This window comes from Canis lupus, chromosome 10 (assembly GCF_003254725.2).
Source record: "Canis lupus dingo isolate Sandy chromosome 10, ASM325472v2, whole genome shotgun sequence".
NCBI classification, from domain to species: domain Eukaryota; kingdom Metazoa; phylum Chordata; class Mammalia; order Carnivora; family Canidae; genus Canis; species Canis lupus.
Window position 1 is genome coordinate 11,840,459 of NC_064252.1, and position 27,525 is coordinate 11,867,983.

Sequence of the window (27,525 nt, forward strand, 5' to 3'; positions counted from 1 at the left end):
CGTTTCCGACGCCGTCCTCCGCTCCCAACGGCTTCCCCGCCCTGGCCCAGAGGGCGGCGCCAGGCGGCAGCGGCGCGCGCCGGCCGGGCCCCGCCCCCTGCGGTGGAGCGTGTGCCGTCATTTCCGGCTTCTCTTCCCTCCGGTCCCGGGCGTGAGCCGTGAGGGGCGAGCGCGTGTGCCGAAGCCGCGGAACCATGGTGAGTCTGGCCCCGCGGCCCTGCCCAAGCCCCCCGCCGCCCCCCGCCCCCCGCCCCCCGCCGCCCCTCGCGTCCGCCCTCCCGTCGCCGCAGGCTCCTCGTGTCCGTCCCGCGAGGCCGCCCGCCGCGCATGGCGCGGGCCGCCGGCCGAGCCCTCCGTCGCTCCCGGCGCGGGGGGGGGGGGGTGCGGGCTTCGGTGCCGCGTCTCGGGCGGGCTCGGCTGCTCCCAGGGCCCGAGGCCCCGGGCTCAGCCGCGCGGAGAAGCTTCTAGTGCCCGGGGCGGGCTGGCGCGGCAGGCCCCGCCCTCCTCGGCGGGGCGGGGCGGGGCGTGGAGCCGCGGGCGCAGATGGAGGCTCCTGCCTACCTCGGCCTCAAAGCCACCTTAACCCTTTTTTTTTTTTTTTTTTTAAAGATTTATTTATTTATTTAGTCATGATAGACACAGAGAGAGAGTCGGAGAAGCAGGCTCCACGCAGGAGCCCGACCTGGGCCTCGATCCCGTGACCCCGGGGTCACGCCCTGGGCCCAAAGCAGGCGCCAAACCGCTGAGCCACCCAGGGATCCCCAAGCCTTTAAAAAAAAAAAAAAAATTATTTGTTGATTAAAGCAGAGACACAGGCGGACGGAGAAGCAGGCTCCCCACTGGGAGCCCGACGCGGGACTCGATCCTGGGACCCCGGGGTCACGGCCCGGGCCGCAGGCGGCGCTAGGGCTGCCCCGTGTTCAGCCTGCACAGCCCTCCTCCGCGCTGTGATGTTTACCCGGAGGGCGAGCGCCCGCAGATCCCCTCGTTCACACAGCTTTGCAGCCCCTCGTCCCCGCTTCCGCAGACCTCCGCCCCGGGGTGATGCACAACGTCATTTGCTGGGAGAAGTGCGAAGTGCGCTTCTGCCGTGAACTGACCTCTTAAATGCCTACACGTATTTCTAGCAGGAATGCATCAATACGCGTTAAATATTGGTATTCAAGCTGATTGTTGATTTTTTTTTTTTCTTCTTCTTTCAGGCGTCCCTTTCCCTCGCACCTGTGAACATCTTCAAGGCTGGAGCTGATGAAGAGAGAGCGGAGACGGCTCGGCTGGTAAGCTGCCTTCTCCCATTCTCTAAAAGTCTTGCTGTTGCACTTTACGAATTTTCAGACTGTAAGATTGATTTTTACTTCTAATTTCTTTATCTTTTTTTTTTTTTAATTATTCCAGTCGTCTTTTATTGGTGCCATTGCTATTGGAGACTTGGTGAAGAGCACCCTAGGACCTAAGGGCATGGTAAGGACAACAAGGAATCCGTATGGTTCGATGCTGCTTGAGACCCGTTGTTGGAAATCTATTTAAGAACTCCCTCTTGGGGGGATCCCTGGGTGGCACAGCGGTTTGGCGCCTGCCTTTGGCCCAGGTCTCGATCCTGGAGACCCAGGATCGAATCCCATGTCAGGCTCCCGGAGCATGGAGCCTGCTTCTCCCTCTGCCTGTGTCTCTGCCTCTCTCTCTCTCTCTTTCTGTGTGTGACTATCATAAATAAATAAAAATTAAAAAAAAATTTTTTTTGAGATTTTATTTATTCATTAGAGAGGCAGAGACACAGGCAGAGGGAGAAGCAGCCTCCATGCAGGGAGCCTCATGTGGGACTTGATCCCAGGACTTCAGGATCATGCCTTGAGCTAAAGGCAGATGCTTAGCCACTGAGCTACCCACGCGTCCCTCTGGGGATGCTTTTTAAACTTCAAAATTAACTTTTATATATGTTAAGACATGGATAGGTTCTCTTTCCTAAAAATCAGAACAGTGCTGATACAACTAAAGCCCCTTAGACCACCATCTTCAATCCCTTCTCCAGTGACAACCATTCTTCTATCTGGGTGTAAATGTTCCCAATAGATTTAGGCGCCTATTATGTGTTTTGTTACATGTATTCTTTAAAGATACTACTTTGTGTACTTTTTCTGTAGGTTTTTTTAAAAAAAATATTTTATTTATTCATGAGAGAGAGAGAGAGGCAGCCTCCACGCAGGGAGCCCAACGTGGGACTCAATCCCAGGTCTCCAGGTTCAGGTTCTGGGCTGAAGGTGGTGCTAAGCTGCTGAGCCACCCGGGCTGCCCCTTTTCTGTAGGTTTTAAGAAAATCCTTTTTAGTATAGATAATCTGTATTTTCTATTTATTAAACCACATTGAGGGACACTTAGTTTGTTTCCATTGTTTTTGCTATTGTGGTGCTGAAACAACCTGGTTAATGTCTCCTTGTTTGAGTGTTTTTGGGGACAAACACCAGGGTTTGCTTACAGAGTGTATGCACTGGAAAAATTTGGATTTTTGCCAAATTGCCATCCAGAGTATTTACACGTTAGCAGAATATGAGAGTACTGATTGACCCATACATTCTTCCAGATGTGTTTGTATCTTAACTTGAATCAAATCTGTTCCTTTTAGGATAAAATTCTATTAAGCAGTGGACGAGATGCTTCCCTTATGGTAACTAATGATGGTGCAACTATTCTAAAAAACATCGGTGTGGACAATCCAGCAGCTAAAGTTTTAGTTGGTAAGTCTGAAAGTGATAAAGTTTTTTTTACCATTTTTAAAACACATTTTTTTTAATTTATTTTTTAAAAGATTTTATTTATTTACTCATGAGAGACGGAGAGAGGCAGAGACACAGGCAGAGGGAGAAGCAGGCTCCATGCACGGAGCCCTATGCGGGACTCGATCCCAGGACCCCAGGATCACGCCCTGAGCCGAAGGCAGGTGCTAAACCACTGAGCCACCTGGGCGCCCCTGAAATGATTTTTAACTAGGCTTTATTGACTACTTTTCAGTTAATTGATGTCCAATTTTTAATTACTACCATTAGTAAACTAAAAGCTTCTGAAGTGCCATGCAATTAATAATAAAACATTTCTAGGCTGAGAATCTCTAAAGAGTTTGTCCAGTGAGGAAACCTAGATAAGTGAGATTGAGGTTAGTAGTCAATATGTTTGGAGAATTAGGTAAGCTATGGAGAAGTAATTCAGAATGCATTTATATCAAATATAAATGAGTTACGAACTAGTTTCTTACTTCTAGATATGTCAAGGGTTCAAGATGATGAAGTTGGTGATGGTACTACCTCTGTTACTGTGCTAGCAGCAGAATTACTAAGGGTAAGGGTATCTGAGCAACTTTAACCTCATTTTACTGTTTTTTGCTCTTGTATCAGAAGTAGTTGAGTTCTTTCTGTGTGTTTTCTATTGAATGTTTTCCACCGTTTATTAATAGGAAGCAGAAACTTTGATTGCAAAAAAGATTCACCCACAGACCATCATTGCGGGTTGGAGAGAAGCCACAAAGGCAGCAAGACAGGCTCTGTTGAATTCTGCAGTTGATCATGGGTCAGTATACCAAAATAATACTGTTTTAAACTTTTAACATTTTTTTCAAAATGATGCTCGATGCAGGAAGTTTGGAGAATAGTGAAGAGCATACAGAAACATGACCCTGTTGCCTCATCCTGTCCCAATAACAAAACATCCCCACATTACACTCCAGAATGTAAAATCACAAAAAAACAAAACACAGAGTCATTGTGTAGAGGGTTTTTTAGCTTCTAACTAATTGAATAATAAGCATATTTTTGAATGTTAATATTTTCTTCAATATTTTAACAGGTAAACATTTGATTATAGTATAGTTTATCTATCTAGAGTTGGAGATCTGTATTTTGATAAATTTAAGATTTACGATAACAGTTGTGACAAACCTCTTAACCAGAAAAATGTTTCAGGAAGTGTAATTGTTGGGTTCAAATGTATATGTGTATTTTAAGACATTTTTATTTACAAATAATTCTCTAGAAAACCTTTATTTTTCACTCTCGATAATCTGTATAGCATCTGTATAGCAATACTCATTTATCCGTGTTCTTGAAGCATTTGGTATTATTTTGTCTGCTTGTGTTTCTATTTTGGTGTGCTGCCAGATTGGTGGGGAAGGTGTAGTATCCTTTAATTGTGCGTTTCTTGATTGCTGGTGAACTTTAATTCTTTTGCCAAAGCTTAGAGCCCTGACTGAGGTGAAATTATCTTTTGACAAGTATTTGGATGAATTTTGAAGAAAAAAATAGGACTGATATCTTTGGAGAAGCATTTTAAAAACAGGCATGAGTCTTTTTGCTTTTTTTTTTTTTTCTTTCTTTTAGTTCTGACGAAGTTAAGTTCCGTCAAGATTTAATGAACATTGCGGGAACAACATTGTCCTCAAAACTTCTTACTCATCACAAAGACCACTTTACTCAGTTAGCCGTAGAAGCTGTTCTCAGACTGAAAGGTTCTGGTAATCTGGAGGCAATTCATGTCATCAAGAAGCTAGGAGGAAGTCTGGCAGATTCCTATTTAGATGAAGGTATGTGTGTGTTGAATATGGGAAAACAGGCTTTCGTCAGGTGTTGAAGGATAAATAGTGAATCTTTTTAGCTCGTTGGGACTAGTGACACTTTACAAAGCCAGAAAAGTCTTGAAGGGTACAAATCATATTGCAACCGTTTTTGTCTTTTTAATCCGCTTCTCATACTTAACTGTGTGCTTCATTTCACACCATGCCAGCATTTCTTTGATAATCTCAAAGGTTTCACTTTATACCTTGAAGTTCTTGCAGTCTCTAGTAAAGAAATTACAGTTTTAATAAAAGCTATTCTGAAATGGCACTTTTTCCAGGAAGTTTGTGTAAGTCGTATCATTTAGCTGGTAGGTATTGAAGTTTTAGTTCTTGGTTTTCTTAAAAAGTAATAAATGTTTTAGCAACTACAATTTCCTTAGTAATAACATATTTTGTTCTTAGAGTATGAATTTTTCAAAATACCTTTATTTTATTTTATTTTATTTTTAATTTTTTCTTAATTTTTTTATTTATTTACGATAGTCACAGAGAGAGAGAGAGAGGCAGAGACACAGGCAGAGGGAGAAGCAGGCTCCATGCACCAGGGAGCCCGACGTGGGATTCGATCCCGGGTCTCCAGGATCGCGCCCTGGGCGAAAGGCAGGCGCCAAACCGCTGCGCCACCCAGGGATCCCTCAAAATACCTTTAATTTAAATTCAGCTAGCTAATGTAGTACACCATTAGTTTCATTTGCAGTGTTCAGTAATTTCTCAGTTGCATATGACATGTAGCGCCTATCATATCACGTGCCTTGCTCAGTGCCCATCACCCAGCTACCCCATCCCCCTACCCCGAAACATCTTTATATTGTATTTATCAAATGTGTAAGCATTCTCTTCTATAGAGGAGAAACAGCTTTACCAGTGATTTGTCTCCAGATCTTACTGTATGTTATTTGTCTCTATTTCAAGGGAGTAACAATTCTGAAAATACTCTTGTTGAATTTATATGCAAGGGCTGTGTAGCATTTTTAATAGGGGCTAATGGTGAGGAAAGGTGATGAAAACAGGATAGCTACCATTTTTGAGTGTTCTGTACAAGTATTCTAATACAAATTTTGCTTAAAATGTCGTTTATTCCTCATGGTATCGATTCCAGTGATTGAGAATTAGGTTCATCTGAATAGAGCAGAAAACTCAAGATGGTAATGGCTTAAAAAGGTGAAAGTTATGTGTGCATCTAAAGGAAGCCTGGAAAGAGAATTCCAAATCACAGGCCCATAGGCTGGAAACTAGAATCTTTGCCAGTGGTGATAACTCTTGTTTTACACATGAATAGCTAAGGTTAATTTGTCCAAGGTTGCACACATAGAGCCTGTAAGCAGCATGGACATGATTGGGGCTAGGTTTGTCTGACTCCATTGTACATGCACTTTTTTCTTTTCTTTTTTAAAATTTTATCACCAGCCTCAGTTCTTTAAAAAGTTTAGTAATCTCTAGCAATACCTTGTTTTCCTGAATCTTCACCATTTTTCTTTTGGGTTGGTTTTAAGCTAATGAAAGTGGACTTAGTAGCTTTATATTACAATCCACAACTGCATATTTTGTTACATGTGAAACAAGTTTCAAAATACTATGTTTATTCTTAATATTTGTGCTGTGCCCTTAAGATTTCCACCTGCTAAATTGATTTTTATGATCACTTGCTTTAGTGAAAAGCTTTATAGGTTCTAGGAGTTTGGGAATTGAACTTAAATGTGTTCTTTGAAAGAGTAACTTAATAAAGCAGACATAAAGATTTATCAACATATTTTGAAGTATTACAACATTCTATTGTAGGCTTTCTGTTGGATAAAAAAATTGGAGTAAATCAACCAAAGCGAATTGAAAATGCTAAAATTCTCATTGCAAATACTGGTATGGATACAGACAAAATAAAGGTACGTTCACTATGTTTCTTGGAATTCTAATTATTAGCTGCTTTATAAACTCTGGCTCAAAATGAGTTGCGCTAAAAAAACCTAGAAACATATATGAATGTATTCAAATATGTCGTTTTAGTGTATTTACATAAAAATGTTTTTGCTGTGGGACTCTTAAAAGTAAAAGAAAGTGATCCTACTGTTTATGCTTTTCTTTGTCTTAGATATTTGGTTCCAGAGTAAGAGTTGATTCTACAGCAAAGGTTGCTGAAATAGAACATGCCGAAAAGGAAAAAATGAAGGAGAAAGTTGAACGTATTCTTAAGCATGGGATAAATTGCTTTATTAACAGGTCTGTATGCGCTTTTGCTAACAATATTTGTAATCTAATAAATGGTTTTTGTCTGCAAAGACGGAAATACTTCATATTAGTGACATGTTGTTAGGAACTTTTTTTTTTTTCAAATAGAATTTTATAACGGCATTTGCATCACAATGATGGTACTGTTTTATGTTAATATACTTAATAAGCTTTGTTACATTAATAAGTTTTCTGCTCTGGCAGTTATATTTTAGTCTTGGGCTATAGTATACATATAGTAGTAGAGAGATTTTTTTTTTGATACTTTTTTTTTTTCCCCAAAGATTTTATTTACTTATTAGAGACAGAGGCAGAGACACAGGCAGAGAGGGAGAAACAGGTTCCACGCAGGGAGCCCAATGTGAGACTCGCTCCCTGGACCCAGGGATCATGACCTGAGCCACCCAGACGTCCCTGGTGAAGAGATTCAATTCCATATTAAGTGGTGGGAGTTTGAAGTAGCCAAAAACCAATAGCAAAGGAATAAAACAAGAACGAAGAGATGAAAAGTAATAGTTTTAGGTCTTTTTTTTTGTATGAAAGTATGTGTAAACTGTGAACTTTTAATTGTTAGTATCTAAAGTGTCTGTAGATTTTTGTTTTCCCCCAAAGGCAATAGAAAAGTTTCTTCAGTAAAACTAGAAAAGACTATAAAAAGTCATGACTCTTAAAAAAAAAAAAAAGTCTATCCACTCCAGTGGTCTGAGGCAGCATAACACGGAATCCGTGTCCAGGAGGTAGGCACTCACTCACAGCTTTCTTCCATGCCTCTCTGGCCAGCTTCCTTCCATCTTTGAGTCCTTGATGTTACGGGACCACATACCCAGGATCCAACGGTAGTGAGTGCCACCTCGCAGTAGGGTCTAGAGTAGGCAGTAGAGGAGTCCGGTACTCACCATGTCGCCCTTTTGCTCCAGAAGCCCAGGCTGGAGTTTGGGTAGAAAGTCTTCTAATTGCTTCCAGGTTCAGGCGGCCTGAACCCACTGCTTTGAACTATTTGCTCATTCCTATCTCAGGGTCTCTGTCTAATTTTCTCTACTTAAATCCTTTGGATTGTTTTAAATGGTGAAAAGACCAAGAGAAACAGCATATTCCTAGCAATAAAATGGCAGTGGTTAACTTTGACAGTTAATATTTGATGGAAAATCAAATATTTGCAGGGAGGGGCAAAGAGAATCCTAAGCAGGCTGCATGCCCAGTGTGGAGCCTGATGTGGGGCTCTATCCCACAGCCATGAAATCATGACCTGAGCTGAAATCAAGAGTTGGGGGCTTAACTGAGCCAACCAGAGGAGACCCTTACACTGATTATTTGTTTAAAAATTTTTTTTAAGTTCTAAACTTCTAAATGTGTCCTTTTTACTCCTATTATAAAAATAACATGCTCATTTTGGGAGATAAAATAGGAACAATCTGAGGTCTAACCTTCCTGAAATTTTTATTAAGCCGACTTGTGTGTGTATGTGTGGTTTCTAATTCCAGTTTTTCACTTAGTTGTGAACATAGGCCTTTATAACTTGCCTTTTTTTGTTTTTTTTTGACTTAACAGTATAAATTTTTACTTAAAATATCAAGCTTTCATAATTGGTAAATTGTGATTTGCACAAACACATTCCTGATAGACATTGAGTCATTGGCAGGTTTTGCTGTTGATTGTAAAAATTTTTATACATCCCTTCATTAAAGATTTTTAACGTTTAAATTCATTTTCTTACTGTAGAGCCTCCGAAGTGGAATTAAAGCATGTGAGCATTGATAGGTTTTTGATGGATTTCTGTTACATTGCTTTTCAGGATTATGGTCCGGTTTATCCTGTCAATAGCAATATAAAAAAACTATCTGTTTGCAGTGCTATTGCAGTTAAGTTATATAATTTATGAATTACTGCATAGGGAAGATAGGGGATTTCTAATTTGTATTTCCTTATTGGTAAGGAAAAAATGGTTCCATGTTTTTTAGCCTTGTGAAGTAACAATTTTGAACATTTTTATTTATAGGCAGTTAATTTACAATTACCCTGAACAGCTCTTTGGTGCTGCTGGTGTTATGGCTATCGAACATGCAGATTTTGCAGGTGTGGAACGCCTAGCTCTTGTTACAGGTAGGAGAAAAAAGACATTAATTTCGAACATTAATCACTCTTGGATTTATTGAATGTTAATATATGTAATTTACACTGTTCAGAGTACAAAGACATACTTTTTAAGGAACTTGAGAATATCTTCATTATTCTCAGAAACAGTTTTTTGACATCCTTAGATAACCAAATTATCTGCCATGTTTGCTATAGCTATAGGTAACTTTTTGTTGCATTGTTTTAAAGATAATAGGTCTTTTCTCACAAACGCACAGGACCAGTGTTCTACCCCTAGTCTAAAACTAAACCTTAAGGACTAAGTTTTATCTAGTTTATTCATTTGTTTATTTCTAGTGCTGAGTCTCAAATGCTTTGTGCCCTTTGCAGTAAGTTATAATAGTAACGTTTACTGAACACTTGACTGTGTCAGAGAGTGTGGGTCCAGTGCTTAAACATTATTTCTGTTAACTTTTTTAAATTTGTGGAAGTAATGTTGAACTACATGTGAAACAATCCAGCAATGAATAATGAAAAGTTAGTATAGTGTGATACACTCCAATAGAGGTATGAGTTTGAAAATCCCAGTTGTGTGGAATAGAAATTTGTTTAAAAGTAAGATAATGTCTGACATCAAAATGACAACGAGCAACTTGACTTTTTATTGTAGTAGTAGTTTTTAAAATAACCACTAAGTAGCCCTTGAAAGACTACGTTTTGCAGCCTTTATTCTCTAATTTTCAGGGCTTTGAAAATGAATGAATGGGTTGGAAAGTTGGTTTGGGATCCTGCAATGAGAATTAAGAAGAGGGTTTTGAGATATAAAATCAGTTTTCGAGTGCCATGAGTATTAGAAGTATGCTAATTATTATTAAGGGTAGAATTGGTTTCATTTCAGAGTAACTTCTTAATCCGCTCTTAATATTTTGAGAAGTGTGGTCTTCTGACCTAAAAAGAGATGTTTTTCCTTTAATTACTTTGAAGAGAGGTTACTTTAATTAAAGTTCTTTAAGAGCCATTAGGGGGGCAGCCTGGGTGGCTCAGTGGTTTAGCGCCACCTTCAGTCCAGGGCATGATCCTGGAGAACTGGGATCGAGTCCCACATTTCTCCCTCTGCCTGTGTCTCTGCCTCTCTCTTTCTCTGTAACTCTCATGAATAAATAAATAAAATCTTTTTTAAAAAAAGCCATTAACGTACTTCTAGTTTTTTTTTTCTTAAGATTTTATTTTTATTTATTTATTCATGATTGAGAGAAGCAGGCTCCCTGCAGGGGAGGGGGCCCGATGTGGGACTCGATCCTGGAAATCCAGGACTGTGACCTGAGCTGAGGGCAGACACTCAACCACTGAGCCACCCAGGCATCTCCATACTTAAAGAGTTCTTTAAGAGCCATTACATATCTATCACTTGCTTAAGGTGATAAAATTTACGGGGTAATTTCTCCTTTAAGGCAAAAAATTAAAAGATACGACATAAGAAATAAACGTTAATGATAGCACATTCATGGGATAAGTTTGATATCGACTTGATACATTGCCACATACACTCAGAAGAAAATTCACTGCGCCAAGCACAACCAAATGCAACGTTAACCCTGTGGTTCCTCCCATTCTTAAATTGTGTGTTGTCAAGGTGTGTGAAGTTGGCTCTCGTAATGTCTAGAAATATTTTCTCAGATGTGGCTAAGTGAAAATTCTCATCAGCCAAATTAGTCTCATTTTGGGGGTGTGGTGTCCCAAATATCTTGCGTCTATCTAGAACACATAGCAGGCTCAGGTGCAGACCAGTCAAGCTTCAGCTGTACAGATGAGTATAAATCAGCTGAGTTGGAAAGATCTGAGTCTTTTTAATAAATTTTCTGTAAATTAGATGTCAAGTATCAGTAATTCAGACTTAACAGTAAGGAGTATGAAAAGGGTTGGTTGATGATGATAGAGGGAATCTGCTTTATTAAAAGAGTAATAAACTTAGAGAAAAGGATTTTAAGATGGAAACAACTTTTACAGTTAAAACCAGAAAAGGAAATGGCTGAACCTTTCAGTTTACACCAGGGAAGATGGAAGGAAAATAGGAATAGAAATAAGACGCAATAAAATATATTTAGTTTTTGTTTTAAAAGATTTTATTTATTTGAGCGAGTACATGGGAGAGGAGCTGCTGAGGGAGAGGGACAAGTGGACTCCACACTGAGTGCGAGCCTGACACACCACTCTATCTCATGACCCTGAGATCATAACCTGAGCCAAAACCAAGAGTTGGATGCTTAACCGACTGAGCCACACAGGCGCCCCAAGATACATTTACTTTTTTGACACCTCATGAGGTTTGCTCTGGGAAATTCTTAATATAGGTCTCCCCTTTTTCTAAGTCTTACAGGGGCTTTCTGAGATTTCAGTTGATGATTAGCAGGTTTCTGATACTCTAAGCAGTTTCTAATGTCTACATCTGTTGACGTAATGAACTAGTCAAATACTTTCATATTTTGGGAAATTGGATCATGAGGGTACTAGTCGTCTAGACCAGATTCAACAGAGAATCTGAATTTAAATTCAGGCTTAACAGTAAATGTTAAAATCCCAGTTTAAGCTTATGGAAATAGAGTATGCACAGGTAAGTCTGAAAACAGAGTACTTGGATTTGAATCCCAGCTTCACCATATTTTTGTTTGAGCTATGTAACCTTGAATGAGAAGCTAAGTATCTCTTTGCCTCAATTTTATTATTTTGTATCGGGTAATATCTCTCATGAGAGTTTTTGTATAAAGATTAGTCAATTTATGTGAAGTGCTTAAAAGAGTGCTTGGTATATAGTAAGCAGTCAACTTAAATGTGTTCATTAGTTCTTGTTAGAAAACAAATTTTAAACATGTGTGTTTAACTAACATATGTTCATGTTCATAGGTGGTGAAATTGCCTCTACCTTTGACCACCCAGAACTAGTGAAGCTTGGAAGTTGCAAGCTTATTGAGGAAGTCATGATTGGAGAAGATAAACTTATCCACTTTTCTGGGGTAGCCCTTGGTAAGTGATTATGTAGATCCTGATTTAGGTTCCTAAATCTTTGATAGGCTCCATTGAATTTAAAAGAAATAGTTACTATGTTTAGTGGAATGTGATGTGTCTTAGTTCTTGAGAAGCATAGGATGCATGTTAATTTCAGTCTCTTGAGGTCAGATTCATGTTAACCTTGCCTTTGTGAACAGTGTGTATTCAACATGATTGTTTTCTAGATAATTTAGAATTACTGTGAACATGGATTATTAGCAAAAAAGAATGTATAACAGCCGAGGACATGTTCATTTTTAAATCAAGTAGTAATCATAACCAGTATCTGCATAAATAGAAGACAAACTCTTTACTGTTATGTAACTAAGTATTCACAGTGACCTAAGAATATTATTTTTTAACTTCAGGTGAAGCTTGTACCATTGTTCTGCGTGGTGCCACTCAACAGATTTTAGATGAAGCAGAAAGATCTTTGCATGATGCTCTTTGTGTTCTTGCCCAAACTGTGAAGGATTCTAGAACAGTGTATGGAGGAGGTAAGTGTTTTAAAAGTATTAAACCATGTTTTATAAAGACAGTGAATGTTTTGGCTATAATGATATATATAGTGCATTTATACTTAATTTTAAAATATTTTACATGTTTGAAGGAAAATCAGTAATTGAGTTTGTTGGAGATAACTAAACATCATATTTTACTGGAATTTCATTTTAATCTGAAGGCTGTTCTGAGATGCTGATGGCTCATGCTGTGACACAGCTTGCCAGTAGAACACCAGGCAAAGAAGCTGTTGCGATGGAGTCTTATGCTAAAGCACTGAGAATGGTAAGTTGATAAAGAGATCTGAATTTATAAATTTTGTGAGTGTTGATGGTTTTTTAAATGAATACATTTTTCTGTTTTGGACACATTTGTGTTTTTGGCTTTAAGAAAAAACTGGTTCACACTGCTTAAATTTGATTCTGTAGTTTATCTTTATGATGAGTAGTAATTACAAAGGGAACAATTTTACGTTGCATATAAATGTATGATTTTTAAAAGTCCTAGGTGGAAGTAAATGACAAATGGTTACCATTTGTCTTTTTCACTTTATAGCTGCCAACTATCATAGCTGATAACGCAGGCTACGACAGTGCAGACCTGGTGGCCCAGCTGCGAGCTGCCCACAGTGAAGGCAACACAACTGCTGGCCTGGGTAAGAAGTCGGTTAGAACCCTGTAATAAGTAAGGGTAATAACAAATTTTTTTTTTTTTTTAAGATGAATTCTGGTAACCATAGAGAAGATTCCTGTGGTGCTTGCCTCTGTAACCATTACATATCTTAGGAGAATGTTTAACTTCCTATTTTCAGCACTCTCAGGAGTGTTCTTCATAAGGGGTTATAGAGTTAGTTAGAAGACTTGTAATTAGTTTACTATGTGGTGGCTAGGATTTTAAATACATAAATAGTACTAATATCCTGAAATAAATGTAAACTTTGTTAAGTTTCTTAGAGTATAATCAACATTAAATCCTAATCTCACTGGGAAACTTATTAAGAGATGAGACATTCTTGAGTGCAGATCTTTTTTTTTTTTTTCTCAGATCTTTGATACATAGATAAAAGTGACCAAAGAGGTAGATTTAATAATTCAAATAGAAAAATTTCCCAGTCAACTGTCCAAGACATAGGAGCAGTCATAGAGGATAGATAATTCTGCACCGAAGAGAGAAGAGAGAGCTAATGAATAATATCTGTCAAAAAGTCAAGTATTGCATTCTCCTAAAAGGAAAAGTAGATGGCTTTTGAATTCTCTTCCAGTTCTTAAGAATCCATGGTAATTAGTGATGAGCGCATTTTTTGCAGTAATTTTATATATACGCGTGTACATATATACACACATACATGCGTGTATATAGATAAAAACAGGGGACAGCTGGGTGGCTCGAGGGTTGGGCACCTGCCTTCTGCCCGGGGCGTGATCCTGGATTCCCGGGATTGAGTCCTGCATCGGGCTCCCTGCATAGGGCCTGCTTTCTCTGCCTATGTCTCTGCCTCTCTCCCTCTTTGTCTCTCATGAATAAGTAAATAAAAATAAAAAAAATAAAACAGGTGATTGGGTTTTCTGTGTAAAATTTCCATTACCTGACCTAGTTGTCTTCCATTAATACAGATGATCCAATAATTGACATTTTCATTTTCTAAAAGGCTTGAGTTAGGTTGATGAAATTTCTCTAACAAATTGGGTAGTGTGGTCTTGTAATCTCATTTTTCATAACAAGATTAATTTTATTTGTTGTATATCATTAGGGATATTTTTGTTAAATTTAGTTAAAACTGTAGTTGTTTAGTACATTACTTTCTCTCTTCAGATATGAAGGAAGGTACCATCGGAGATATGGCAGTACTGGGTATAACAGAAAGTTTCCAAGTGAAGCGACAAGTTCTTTTGAGTGCAGCTGAAGCAGCAGAGGTGATTCTGCGTGTGGACAACATTATCAAAGCAGCACCAAGGTATTGTAGCATTTTAATGAACAGTTTTTAGGAAGCAACAAATAGATGATTGTATTTGGTAATTGTAGTTGATAGAAAAAGGCATTTCTGCGTAGCTAAAATGTTATGCATGCTAAAATGTTATGCATGTTATTTAAAATACGTAGTCACAACTCTTAGATTTAAGGCAGAAAAGCTTAGGAGGAGAGAGGTATGGGTGACATAGAGGAGCTCACAGGATTGAAAGGTCACATCAAGAGCCAGGCTTGAAAAGGTCAAAACCAGATTGGGAGTGAAGGGCTGTAGTAGTAAGAACAAATGTCTTTTCACCAGGCTGAGTCTGCAGGCTCCATGCTGGGATCCTGATGCGGGACTCGATCCCGGGACTCCAGGATCGCGCCTTGGGCCAAAGGCAGGCGCTAAACCGCTGAGCCACCTAGGATCACCGCAGTTAATAATTTTAATTGTTCTTACTAGTAGTTATTAAAAACGTTAATTTTGCCTGTTCAGTGGCCGTGGTTCAGGGATATGGGTGGGGAGGACGGTGGCTTGTACCAGTAGATACAGGTAAGGTTGGTGAGAAGAGTTGGTAAAAGATTTTGAAGTAGAGCCAGCTAAGTTTGATTATGGTTTGGATATAAGGTGTGAGAGGAAAGGGAATGAAGGCTCATCCAAGGTTTTTCTTGGAGAAGTGAGAATTTCTCTTATCTCAGATGCAGAAGACTTTGGGAAGGAGGGTGGGGGTGTCAGACTTGGACATTTGAGCTTTCCATTGTGAAAGCAGTTGGGTAGTTGAGTCTGTAGTTTAGGAGAGAAGTTTGAGGTGTGATTGCTAAGTTTAGGAGTTGTCAGCCTACATGTGGCATTCAAAGCCGTGAGACTGATTGTGTCCCCAAGAGGGAATGTAGCTAAAGGAAGAAAGCGATTTTAAGCACTGAACACTTGAGAGCTCCAGTAGTAAGTTTAGGAAGATTCAGAGCAACTGGCAGAGGACACTAAAAAGGAACATAAAAGTATGGATAAAGGATAATTATTAAAACTGGGTAATGGATACATGGGGATTCTTTATACAATCTCTGTATGTTTGAAATTTTCCATAATACAGAATTTGAAAGGTTGGGGGTGTGGGTGCCACTGAGGTAGGAGGAAGACCAGGAAATGTGTGTCTCAAAAGCCAAATGAAAAAGTGCTTAAGGGTGGGGAGTGATCACCACGGTGATAAGAATAAGTAAGATAAAGCCTGAAAATTGACCTTAAAGATTGATTTAGCAAAGAGGCCGTTGGTATTTTTAACAAGCAGTTTTGTGGAGTGGAGAGGACAAGTCTAAATTAGGTTCAACAGAGGCCAGGGGAAGAATTGGAGGAAATGTATGTATAAACTGCTTTCTCGGGGAGTCTCTTGTGAATGGGAGCTAGAGGATATGGGTCTCTACAGTGAGCATTCAGTGCTGTCGGTGGGAGTGATCTCTGGGGGTGATGGATGCAGGAGGGGGGGCAGCCCGCTGAGTGGCTGCGAGGAGGAATGGGAGAACAGGAGGAGGGCTTGGTTTTAGATGGGAGCACGGAGAGTTCGTTTCTGGAACAGGAGAGTAGGAGGAGCACTATGAGATTGCACCTTAAATGGACTCTGTCACAAGGATTCTCTGTGCGGAACCCGGTAGCGCCCACTTCAGTGGCTTTCTTCCTGTGAATGGCAGCTGTTCTGTTACTATCAGAAGAAGGAAAGAGGAGAAAATAGCGATTTGGACATAGAGAGAAAAGGGGAAATGGTATTTAAATCTACTGTGGTATAGTGGAAGGAAAACTGGGCTGAAAAATCTGAAGATTCTCTGGTCCTGGTACTATGATAGGGTAGGGTAATGAGGAGTGCCTGTGTTTTGGAATGGAACATTGGTGAGGGAAGGAGAAGTTGAGAGTTTTCTTAGAATTATGCCAGCAAGTTGGTTAAGTATGGTTGTTTGCTCTTGTTTGGGTTTTTTTTTTTTAAGATTTTAAAAAATTTATTTATTCATGAGAGACAGGGAGGCAGAGACAACAGGCAGAGGGAGAAACAGGCTCCTTGTGGGGAACCTGATAGCAGGACTCGATCCCAGGACCCTGGGATCACAACCGGAGCCAAAGGCAGATGCTCAACTGCTAAGCCACCCAGGTGCCCCATATCCTGTCCTTAAGCAAAATGATAGCAAAAGGAAACTGGTCTATCAGGTTTTCTGGGTTGGCAGCAAGGTCTGCCACCCACTCATTGCAGTGACTTGGTACCCTCAGCCACATTTGAAGTACACACGATAATACCTCGTTTGAGCTGATGTCACTGTATGTATGTATGTGTTTGTTTATTTATTTATTTATTTATTTATGTTTTGTTTATTTATTCATGAGAGACAGAGACACAGGCAGAGGGAGAAGCAGGCTCCTTGGGTGGAGCCCGATGCGGGACTCGATCCCAGGACTCTAGGATCACGCCCTGGGCGGAAGGCAGGCACTAAACCGCTGAGCCACCCAGGCATCCCAGCTGTCACTGTTTTAGTGGTTTAAGTCTTTATTAAATTTGGTAGACGATCTCAGTAATTTGCAGTAAAGAAACATTGAGTAATTGTGTTTAACTCCACCTTCTCAAACATACTGGACTCTGGGGACTCTTCATATTTTACCTCCAGGGGACTTGTTTTCCCGGAGTTGACCTGTGACAGCTGCTGGAGAACTTTTTCTGTTACCGATGTTTTTCAGCGTCCTGTAGTCATCCCATAAAACTTCAGGGTTAAAGATCTTTTAAGGTTTTTAAAATGTTTATTCATGAGAGACACAGAGAGAGGGGCAGAGGAAGAAGCAGGCTCCCTGCAAGGAACCCGATGCGAAACTCGATCCCGGACCCTGGGATCACGCCCTGAGCTGCAGGCAGACGCTCAAACACTGAGCCACCCGGGTGTCCTGAAGATCTTTTTCTGTATGGTCCCAGTATGCTGCTCTTTGGATCTGTTTGTATGCTTTTTCTGCTTCTCTAGAATGATTGTTGTACTTGCCTCTAGAAGCAGTGCTTACATAGGCACTAAGTAAAAAAATTCTCTAGTACACCTGCCATGCCACCTTCTTGAGAGATTCATTATTTTCTCACCAGAGAATAAAAGTTTAAAATCTCGGATGTATGTGAAAGGCATTGTCGATATACTTGAGTGAGTTGTCTGACCCTTTTCTAGCTTATTTGCTGGCATTTGTTTTCATTCGTTTAGGATAGTGATCCAGAGATGTTCATCTAGATGCCCAAAGCCTTGTCATTTTACAACTTCTGGTTAAGAGTAAACTGTCTTTGTCTTTGATTTAGTAAAATGACTAACACATTAGTTGAAAACATGAATTAGCCTTTTTTTGGGAAGAACGTGTATTTGTTAAGTTGTTTAGAGAAGTTGAGAATTGTTAAATATCTATAGGTCTTCACAGTCCACAGATTTTGTAATGGCTTCTTACTAATACAGTAATAATTGAGGGATGTTAGTTATGAGGTAGAAACATCCTTGTTATAGGGAATCGGTTTTAATGGTTTGAGGATTCCAGATGGGTTTGTATTTAATGTAAACCTTTGGTTACAGTCCTGCTTTTCAGTTTTACCATTGCGTTTTTCTTAAGTGTCTGTTTTATAATACTTGCAGGAAACGTGTCCCTGATCACCACCCCTGTTAAACATTCCCATGTGCTGTTGAGCTCTGGACCAGTTAGTTCATAGCAAAGGTGTGTTTGAAAGACTTCGACCTCTCAAAGAAGACTGTGGAATCGAAGTTTATCTGTGGCTCTTATATCCTTAAGTTTGGACGTATAACTGACCTTCTATTTTAACATGGGTCTAATTTATTTGCTGTTTCATTTTCCATAAGATTCAGATGATTTAAAAGTTTGTTTCTCATACTGTGCATCAAAATAAAAATTTGAACGATTAATTGTTCTTATCTTAGTGGTTTGTATCTTTTTTTTTTGTATCATTTCTAATTATTTAATGGGAACAAACGATTATACTCTATGGAGTTGTTTGGTTTAACTAATGATTGACCTTATATGTTTTTGAAATAACGATCTTGTCCAGTCCAAGTTAGATGTGATAAATACAGGTTACTCTCTTGGTTTGTAATTGTATATAACCTTTGTTAGTGTTTAATTTTGTTTAGTAAAAGTATCTTAAAGGTTTAGTTCTCCATTTTGGGTAGTCTAAATACTGTTCTCTTACATAGAAGAAAATAATTATGGATTCTGTTCAAGTTTGAAGGGGTCCTGTTTTAAAAGTCGTTTGTTACAAGCTGCTTCTCAAGCATCTTTGATGCTTTAAAAAGGCAATATTCTCTTAAAATGGATGTGGTTAGATTTAAGCATTGTTGATTGTTGTGTTAGGGTTTATTGTTTTTGGCAAATGGATTCGAGAGTGATAAAGATAGGCATGTAAAATTAATGGTTTAAAGGTGAATTTAGATTCAGAGATTATTCATCAGTGTATAGGAGAATGCCCAAGAAATGAGAGAAAGCCCAGCAGTAGGTTGGTTGAGGTTTTATAGGGTACCTCTGCTACCTTAATAGGGAGACATTTTATTCCCATAGAGCAAAAAGGTTTTCTAAGAAACATGGATAAAACGACCTGTTTGGTTGTGTTTGTTTTTCTAAGGTAGGCGCCACATGGGGCTTGAACCCTTGACCTTAAGATCAAGAAGTCGCATGCTCTACCGGCTGAGTCAGCCAGGCACCCCAGTCCTGTTTTGTTTTTGTCTGAAAAGTTTGTCTTAACATTGTAGTATAACTTTGGTAGAAGCTGTTAAAACTGGGGAAACTTGGTTTTCTTTGCGATATTAGTATATGTCCTCCAACATTCACATAAAGGAGAAACTTTTCCTGAGATGATCAAAAAGAATTGTACTGAATTTTTTTTAAGTACTTTATCACATCATAACATCCATTTTCATCCCCACACCTGAGATGGAACAGGTGAACTTGTCATGACCAAGAAAACTTATAAAGGTTTCAGTAGAAGTGGGTTTGAACATCTGTCTTGAGTACTAAATAGCTAGAGTAAGATCTTACTTACAAGGATGCTTGAGCATGTTCTCTCCAGTGATCTTAAGTAAGCGTTCATCTAAAAAGAGGTAGAGACATGGCATCTTCATTGTCACATCCAAGATACTCCCTTCTTTGAATTCATATCCTTTGAAGCCCTTATTACGCTGTTGCCATAAACCTAGACTATCTCAAGTTCACAAATTTTAATGTCTAAATGTAAATACCAAGCTAGGCCTCATTCCTATAACAGTTTTAGAATAGAGTTCCTTATAACTCAGAAATCGTAGGTACGGAAGCAGCGAGTTTTTCACAAAACTTTTGTGCCATGGAATTAGAGGTTTAGAATGTGTGTTAACAGTAGCTACATGAAAGATTGTGTGCTTAGGATCTTTAGGTGGCCTTCAGTTTTTCTTTGAAGGAAAATCTGTATCCTGTTTCTTCTCCTTTTCCTGTCCTCAAGCCAGGATCCATTCTTTGGCTGCTCGGAGGCCATCGGCCCATTTTTCTCGCTGACTGCCTCTCAGCTGCCTGTGGTGGAACTGCAGGGGCAGTGGCAGGATCTGGGATAGGGAATCCCTCCTTCCTGCTTGTGTTGTCTCTGGAAATGGCTGCACCCCTGTGAGACCTGTCACTAGACTTTGACAGCCCCTTTTTTCATGCCTTTTAGCTCTTATTAGATTAGGGTGACATTTCTGTTCCCTGTTCCTCTAACCTTATGGTGATGACTGCTGCTCTTAACATTCCTATCTGGTTGTCTGGGTACTATCTTGATTCCCCACCCCCACCTCCCCAGTCTTATCTAGTAATAGGTCCTCTGTTAAGGTCTCTCCTTATGAACTGTGGGATGAATGCATTTTCCTGCCAGGACCTTGACTGATAAAAGTCAACAGAATACTCTTGTGCAGAGTCCTTTTCTAAAGTCTGCCTTGTTTTGTACCTACTCCAGTGTATTAGGACATCAACAGAAATGTAAAGAGGACTTGACTTTTTTTTTTTTTTTTTTTTACTTTTTAAAATCAGAATTACTATGGAACATTTCATATTGTCAAAATGAATAAGAACAAACAAGTTCGGGTTTTTCTTTTTTTCCTTTTCTTTCTCAGTAGGCTCATTGCCTGGCGTGGAGCCCAGTACTGTGCTCAAACTCAACCCTGAGATCAGGAGTCAGATGCTTAACCAACTGAGCCACCCAGGCGCCCATCAGATTTATTATTTATTTGCGGGGGGGCAGATTTATTTTTAAATTGAGCAGCACCTAACACCTCTTTCAAAGGGGTATTAAAACGATTATATGAATTGATTTACACAAGACCTGAAGGCAGTACCTGACCAACAGTGGTGTTCAAAAGTGTCAGTCTGTCCCCTAACCCTGTGGGCTCAGTGCATGATCACATCTCCAAAAATCCGATAACCTGGTAGTATTGCAGTAGACAACTGATGATCCAAAGGTAAATTTCTGCTTCCTGTTCTCTTCTCCAGAAGTAGTCCAGAAAGGAAGAAAAGCCTGTAAACTTAATTTTTTCAATAGCATTAATACCCCTTCTACGGTGGTGAGATTACAAGGTATATATATACAGTGACAAAGGGGTAGAAAGTCCTGTCTAGCAGACACACAGCCATGTCTTTAGTCCTGTGACTCTTGCCTCTCATGGTACATGGGTTTACTGTCAAGGAACAGTCTCACATTTTCAAGTACTTTGGTGATTTTGCAGATTCTAAAGTAATGTAGGAAAAGGGCAAAGTATATTCATTTAGAAATTTAAAAATAAATCCTTGGTAATCATGTTGGTGTGTTTTCCCTAAGGATAAGCCAGAAACATTTCTCACTGCATTGTTCTAGTTCTTCAAGACCACAGATGCTGAAAATTTTACCAAGACAGAAAAGGCCTTTTTGTCCCATTGTCCTCATATTTTTGCCTTCAGGCAAGGAGTTCTGCTTGTGAATAGAAGTACTGTGCTGCATGGTACAATACTTAGTAAAGGAACATGTTACGTAAATATTAGCTGTCACCTGCCAGGCACTGTTCTTTGCAAATTTTGCACAGTAACTTGGTTAATCCTTACAGTGCCCTTGGGAGTGGAAATTTACCATTTTACTGATGAATAACAAACTGAGGTGCAGAGATGATAAATGACCAGTTAATGGCAAAGCTGGGATTTGAACTCCCATAGTGAGGAAGGCTCAGCCATCATACTACACTGCTTCTAAGTTACTGTATAGTTGATAACGTGCTTTTAGCTAAAATTTGTAGTTGATTTTTAGGGCATAAGCCCACCTTTTTTTTTTTTTTTTTTTCAGATTTATTTATTTTAGATAGGGGCAGAGGGAGAAAGAATCTTTAAGCAGAGCCTTGTTGAGCGCAGAGCCCTGGCATGAGGCTCCATCTCAACCCATGAGATCATGACCTGAGCTGAAACCAAGAGCTGGATGCTCAACTGATTGAGCCACCCAGGCGCCACCCCCGCTATTTTAAATGTGAAATTGCAAACTGTTAGTGATGTTCCTTTTTTTTTTTTTTTTTTTTTTTTTAAGTAGGCTCCAATGCAAAGCTTGAACTCACTACCCTGAGATCAAGACCTACGCTGAGATTAAGAGTAGGACTTAACCAATTGAGCCACCCAGGCACCCCCATGATGTTGCATTTGGGGACAAAAGAAAACTTAGTTCATTTCCATAAAATCCATGTTACAGATTTTAGTGCCTGGGTGGCTCAGTGAGATGGGTGTCCAACTGTTGGTTTCCACTAAAGTTGTGATCTCAGGATTGTGTTGGGCTCCACACTCATCAGGGAATCTGCTTAGGATTCTCTTTTCTGCCGCTCCCGCCTCATGCGTGTATATGCGAATGCTCTCTTTCAAATCTTAAAAAATTGGAAAGAGATTTTTCTCTGCTGCATCGCATTTTGGGTTTCAGTGCTTCATTTCCCCCATTTTTAACTTTCTATTATGAAAACGGGGTTTTTCAAATGTTAATATGCTTTACATGAAAAAAAATAATATGCTTTACATGGTTACTTAATAAAACATTGAAATCCTATAGTGAAAACATTTTTGGATAACAGAGTCAGTGGTGAACACTTTATTGTTTGAGAAATGTTTGTTCCATATTATTTTAGAAAACCCCTTGACTGTGTGCCACATGTTTATAATTTGACATTTGATTCAGACCACTTAGCTTAGTTGGCTTCACTCTGTTTCATGGCTGTAGCTTATCGGTGTGTGGGAAAAGGTGGACCCGTTATTAATCTTGGGAAGAGGAAGACAGGGTCAAAAAAAGTCCAATCCATCTATAAAGCTGAGTGTAGATACAGCTCAGAAGGCAGTTCTGTTGGCATAAGGTTCCTAGCATCAACCGAGTGCAGTTTCTTTCCAGTCAGGCTTGCGAAAAGAAACTATAAATCCTGGCTGCCTAATGGGAATCTGGAGTCGTTACTAAAGGAGTTAACTATTTGACAACCTATCACATCCATGATTAAAGGGACCTGTTGGCAGTCTAATCGCTGGGTTGCAGGTACTCCACAGACTGGGAGGTAGCAGTAGAGATTGTGATAAGGAACTGTTTCTTCCTCTGGTTTAGCAAGAAGTATTTATAGTAGGAAAGCATACGAAAATAGTCTGCTTACAGTGTCATTTTAGAACCAAACTTTGCTGGATTAAGATGCTTTATGGCAAAAGTAACTGTAAAAGCTACACACACACACAAAATAAAAGCTACACACACATTGTTTTAGTTATGATGACATGTTTTGTGTCCCTGGCGGAAAGGTCCAAGGTCATAAAGGACTGTATTACTAAATCACCCGCCGACAGCAGTATATTGAAGGTTGATGTATTTGTGGAAAGAGGAAAAGGTCGTTAATTTACACATTTAAAAACATGGCCAAAATATCTAAGCTCTACACTGACCATCAAAAGACCCAATCTATGAAAATCAAACCAAATCACAACAAAGGTTGGGAGGCTTGAGGCTGGAGGCAGAAGCGCCCTGTGTACACCACAACCCGCAACTCCGATTTCCAGACGCTCATTTCAAGTAGACCTTTTTCACCTACTACCTTTATCCTAATACGGTTCTGGAAATGTGGTTTCCCTACACGAAGGGATTCAGCTCAGCTCGGCTTCGTTAACGTGAAGCAGGGGCCTCTGCTCTACGGAGGCAGGCAGGTCACAGCAGGTTTGATCATAGCGGGACCACGCTGCCACTGAGGCCTTCTGCTTTCTGCAGGCTTCCTGGCATTGTAGGAACAGTAAGCATTGGAGGGCAGACCTCGGGCCAGGCCCCGGAGGGAGAGCAAGCTAAATCAGTATGCGCCGCCGGCAAGTGGCAAGTGGCAGCCCGACCACCAGGAGGCCTTTTCATCAGGGTCTTCGCGGTCACTGAACGGCCGGGGAGAAGCTCCGTCAGCCTGACTGTACAGGCGTCCTTCGTACATGGCCTGAATTGGTAATACTTTCAGATCACATTTGGCCATTCATAGAAACCCAGTATAACCCGCAGAGGGGCTGGAGCAGGGCCACCAGAACTCCGGTGAATCCCTAATAAATACCTTCTTTGAGGAGTTCATGAGCTTCGTGACCTGCCGCTTCTGGACAGCGGAGGACAAGACGTCCCAGGCCTTCTTGCTCTTCAGTGTCCCACGATACCTGTTTGGCCAGGCCGACTTTCTTGCAGAGAAGTTCTGCTCCCCGTAGCACGCAGCTGTTGCTCACAAACGTCCACTCCTTGGTGCAGTTGAGGCCTTTCCTCCGCCCCTGCTGGCAGAGGCCCCCCGCGGCCCAGAGCAAGCCCCTGCGCCCCACATGGAGGTCTCGGGAAGGTGCCTGGACCTCCGTCCTTGGCCTTGACCCACATGGAAGCCTGTCAGGAGCCAGGAGAAAGCAGCAGAGATGGCAGGACAGGTGCCTCTCCCTCCTGGCTGTCCTCCTGGGTCAAGGCGTAGCGTCTGGCCTTCCTCGGGTCGGGCTCCGGCGTCTCCTCGGCCCACCTCCCCACGCGGCGCACACCTTTGGCCACCCTGGGCGCGTTCCTGCAAGGGTTGTGGTCGTAGATGACCAGCTTCAGGCCGGACAGGTGGGCCAGGCTGGGGAAGTGACGGATGCTGTTCCTGTCCACGTCGATGACCTCCAGGAAGGGCATGTGCAGCAGCACGGCGGGGAAGTCGGTGAGCAGGTTGCCCGAGAGCCAGATGGTCCGCAGCTCCCGCAGGCGCTGCAGCCGGCCCGGCAGGCCGCGCAGGCCGTTGGAGCCGGCGTGCAGGGTCCTGAGGACCGCCAGCTCGCACACCACGTCGGGCAGCCGGCCCAGGCAGTTGGCCTCGATCCACAGGGTGCGGAGGCTCTGCAGCCGGCTCAGCTCGGCGGGCAGGCCGCAGAGCTTGTTGTTGCCCAGGTAGAGGATGCAGAGCTGCTGCAGCGTACACACCGCTTGGGGCAGAGCCTTGAAGTCGTTGAAATCCAGGGCCAGGATCTGCAGGTTCTGCAGCTGCGCCAGCTCGGGGGGCAGGCTGCTGAGGCGGTTGTCGCTCAGGTAGAGCTTGGCCAGCTCCCGGAAGGAGCACACGTGCGCCGGGAGGCGGCGGAGCTGCCGGCCGCTCAGGTCCACCGTCTTGTCGGGCGGCATGTCCCGCGGGTCTCTGGCCCCGGAGCCCCGGCAGCAGTCGGCGGGGACGCAGGCCGCCAGGGCCCTGAGGGCGTCGCCCATGGCCGCCCGTGCTGAGGCCACCCTCCTCCCCCGTTATAACCGGGCGGCTCCCGTCAGCACCGCAGGGTGCTCGTGACAGCCCCCTGAGTGCTGGGTGACAGGCGCGACACGCGGGCTGGGCCGCCCAGGCCAGCCTCACGTAGTCGCTCTCAGGGACCTGAGCCCCAGCCGCCTTTATCTACATTTTTTTTTTTTTGGATTGTTCCTTTCAAGCTGAAAATAGCACCACTCTTTTTTACCAACGATAAACCATTTGGCCGATACGTGACGGTGTGACGGAGGAAAGCGGCCTGTTCCCCAGGGCTGAGTACTGTGCCCACGCTCATGCGTATCCCCCAGCCTTTGTGCCCCCAAGTCACCAGTTTATCTTAAAAAATTCGTTTACCCCGCTGGGGAGTCTAACCTTTATAACGTATGGATGTATTTTTGTGTGTTTGCAGGTATCTACGCAATTATGTTAACCACCCGTGTTCCGTTATGCCGAGGCACCGTAAGTGTAAACAGCCTCCGCTGGGGCCCTGGGAGCCTGCAGCTCTGCTCGTACAGGCGGAGCGAGCACCCCGCCACCGTGGGCCTGAGCACACGTGGGCCCTCACGCGTGTCTTGGGGTCACGGACACGCATCTTTCAGGGCCTTTCCCTTGATAGCGCCCTTCCTCCCCCGTGGATCTGAAGCAGTGCACGTGCTCAGCCAGGGAATAGTTTTCCACAGTTTCACAGTTTGCCTTTTGACAAAGGACAAGGAGAAAAGCAGGAGAGAGAGGAGAGGGACGCCAGGCTCCTGAAGGATGTATTTCTACGGTGCGTCTGCACGGAGCCTGGGGTAGTGGCCAACCGAAGGTTTGTGCTCCTCTTCCACAGTGTCGAGCCGTAGGGAGCAGCTGTCCGGCCCCGACATTTCCTGGTGCCAGCCTCGGGCACAAGGGTCCTTGCCAGCGGGATGTGGGCACAAGTGACACGCGTCTCCTCTAGGCCTGGCTCATGTAGAACCAAGCTTGCCTTCCTCCACTCCCACCCCGTCTGCCTGCCGGATGGCAACACCGCAGGGTGACCTTAGACGCCCCCGTGTGGAAGTCACACGTTGAAGCCGGCAGGGCCTCGGTCACCCCGGATCCCCAAATAGGCGCCAGGATCGGAACACGTCTCCTGTTATCACCAACTGGATTTAGATAGATGAGAAATAAACCTCACTCCGGTTAAGGCACCCAGCTCTGAGAGCGTCTGTATCTGTCACAGTATCTTAATATGAATAAATAGAGCAGTTGTTGAAAATAAGTAGGTAAATCTACACCGACCGATATGCGAAGATATTCAGGGTAAATGAATGAAGTCGGGGGGCGGGGAGGCACGAGCCCATCTGTGAAAGAAATAAGTACAGATCCCTGTATATATGCGTAAAAGCTCTCCGAGACATAACTCTGGGGAGTCTTTGCCCGAAGGTTTGGGGGAGATAGGAATCCTGACCTTTCCGTCCTTCTGCAGGTGCCCTCTTGGACTGTTTGAATGGCTTTTTTCTAAGTTACATTTATTTTATTTTTTTTTAAGATTTTAAAAAATTTATCCATGAGAGACACAGGCAGAGGAGAAGCAGGTGCCACTCAGGGAGCCCGACGTGGGACTGGATCCTGGGTCTCCAGGATCATGCCCTGGGCTGAAGGAGGTGCTAAGCCGCTGAGCCACCCAGGCTGCCCTAAATTACATTGATTTTATTTTATTTTATTTTATTTATTTATTTTATTTTATTATTATTATTTTATTTATTTATTTATTTATTTATTTATTTATTTATTTATTTATTTATTTATTTATTTATTAAATTACATTGATTTTAAACCTGTTTTAAAACAGTCCATCAGCCTGCTTGCCATTCGGCTGGTTGGGAGGGCTGCTGGGGGAGCCTGGGCCACGGTCGCCTCCTGCAGGGCCTCTACTGCTCAGGTGCTCGTGGGAGACTGAGCGGAGCCCAGAAGGGCTCCCTGGTGAGTGGCCGCTGTGCCGGGCTGCGCGCGAGGCAGGTGGTGCAGGCCCGCTGCCCGGCTTCCCTCCCGGTCCCCTCCCCGCCGGCGGCGGGACGTCCTTGGACTTCCTGCGCTTCGGAGGTCAAAGGCTGTTCTCTCGGGCCTCCTTGCCTTGTGGATTCGGCCTCTAGTAACCAGCCGGGGCCTGGGCCTGGGCTTTGCCTCCGTATTCACCCGGGCCCCGGTGACCACAGCTGGTCCTCAGGCAGCTGCCTGGTTGCGCCTGGAAAAACCGAGAACGCTGACCGCTACCGGTTAGTGTTTGTAACTGATTTGCTAGGTGCTAAGCACTGGGCCAGGTGCTCTGCGTGTACTGGCTCTTCTCAGAACACCTGCCACGTAAATCTCTTTTTTCTAGCAAGTACTTACTTAGAGTGTGTGCGAGCAGGGGACGTGGAGCC

At 42.4% G+C, this 27,525-nt stretch overlaps 2 protein-coding genes across 4 annotated transcripts; one reads left to right on the forward strand and one right to left on the reverse strand.

Moving 5' to 3' along the window:
• Window positions 1-34: 34 nt before the first annotated feature.
• On the forward strand, window positions 35-26,314 carry CCT2 (chaperonin containing TCP1 subunit 2). Of its 3 annotated transcripts, XM_025476625.3 has the most exons (17): window positions 35-197; window positions 1,203-1,277; window positions 1,396-1,461; window positions 2,621-2,732; window positions 3,254-3,330; window positions 3,446-3,558; window positions 4,365-4,567; window positions 6,380-6,480; window positions 6,687-6,814; window positions 8,820-8,923; window positions 11,798-11,917; window positions 12,310-12,438; window positions 12,624-12,727; window positions 12,998-13,097; window positions 14,255-14,396; window positions 25,548-25,597; window positions 25,968-26,314. In XM_025476625.3, exons 1-17 carry the CDS (start codon window positions 195-197, stop codon window positions 26,060-26,062), a joined length of 1,722 nt encoding a protein of 573 aa, XP_025332410.1. In that variant the 5' UTR covers window positions 35-194; the 3' UTR covers window positions 26,063-26,314. The 3 variants fall into 3 exon arrangements, with proteins under 3 accessions (XP_025332410.1, XP_025332412.1, XP_025332411.1); XM_025476627.3 differs by lacking the exon at window positions 25,548-25,597; XM_025476626.3 differs by lacking the exons at window positions 25,548-25,597; window positions 25,968-26,314 and adding an exon at window positions 18,020-18,304.
• LRRC10 (leucine rich repeat containing 10) lies at window positions 22,471-25,252 on the reverse strand. Its single transcript, XM_025476630.3, has one exon. It carries the CDS (start codon window positions 25,105-25,107, stop codon window positions 24,268-24,270), a length of 840 nt encoding a protein of 279 aa, XP_025332415.1. The 5' UTR covers window positions 25,108-25,252; the 3' UTR covers window positions 22,471-24,267.
• Window positions 26,315-27,525: the final 1,211 nt, after the last annotated feature.

Coding starts and splice junctions, on each gene's coding strand:
- CCT2 (XM_025476625.3), top strand. Junction 1,462..2,620: donor CCCTAGGACCTAAGGGCATG/GTAAGGACAACA, acceptor TGTTCCTTTTAG/GATAAAATTCTATTAAGCAG. Junction 4,568..6,379: donor AGATTCCTATTTAGATGAAG/GTATGTGTGTGT, acceptor ATTCTATTGTAG/GCTTTCTGTTGGATAAAAAA.
- LRRC10 (XM_025476630.3), bottom strand. CDS start 25,107: ATGGGCGACGCCCTCAGGGCCCTGGCGGCCTGCGTCCCCGCCGACTGC.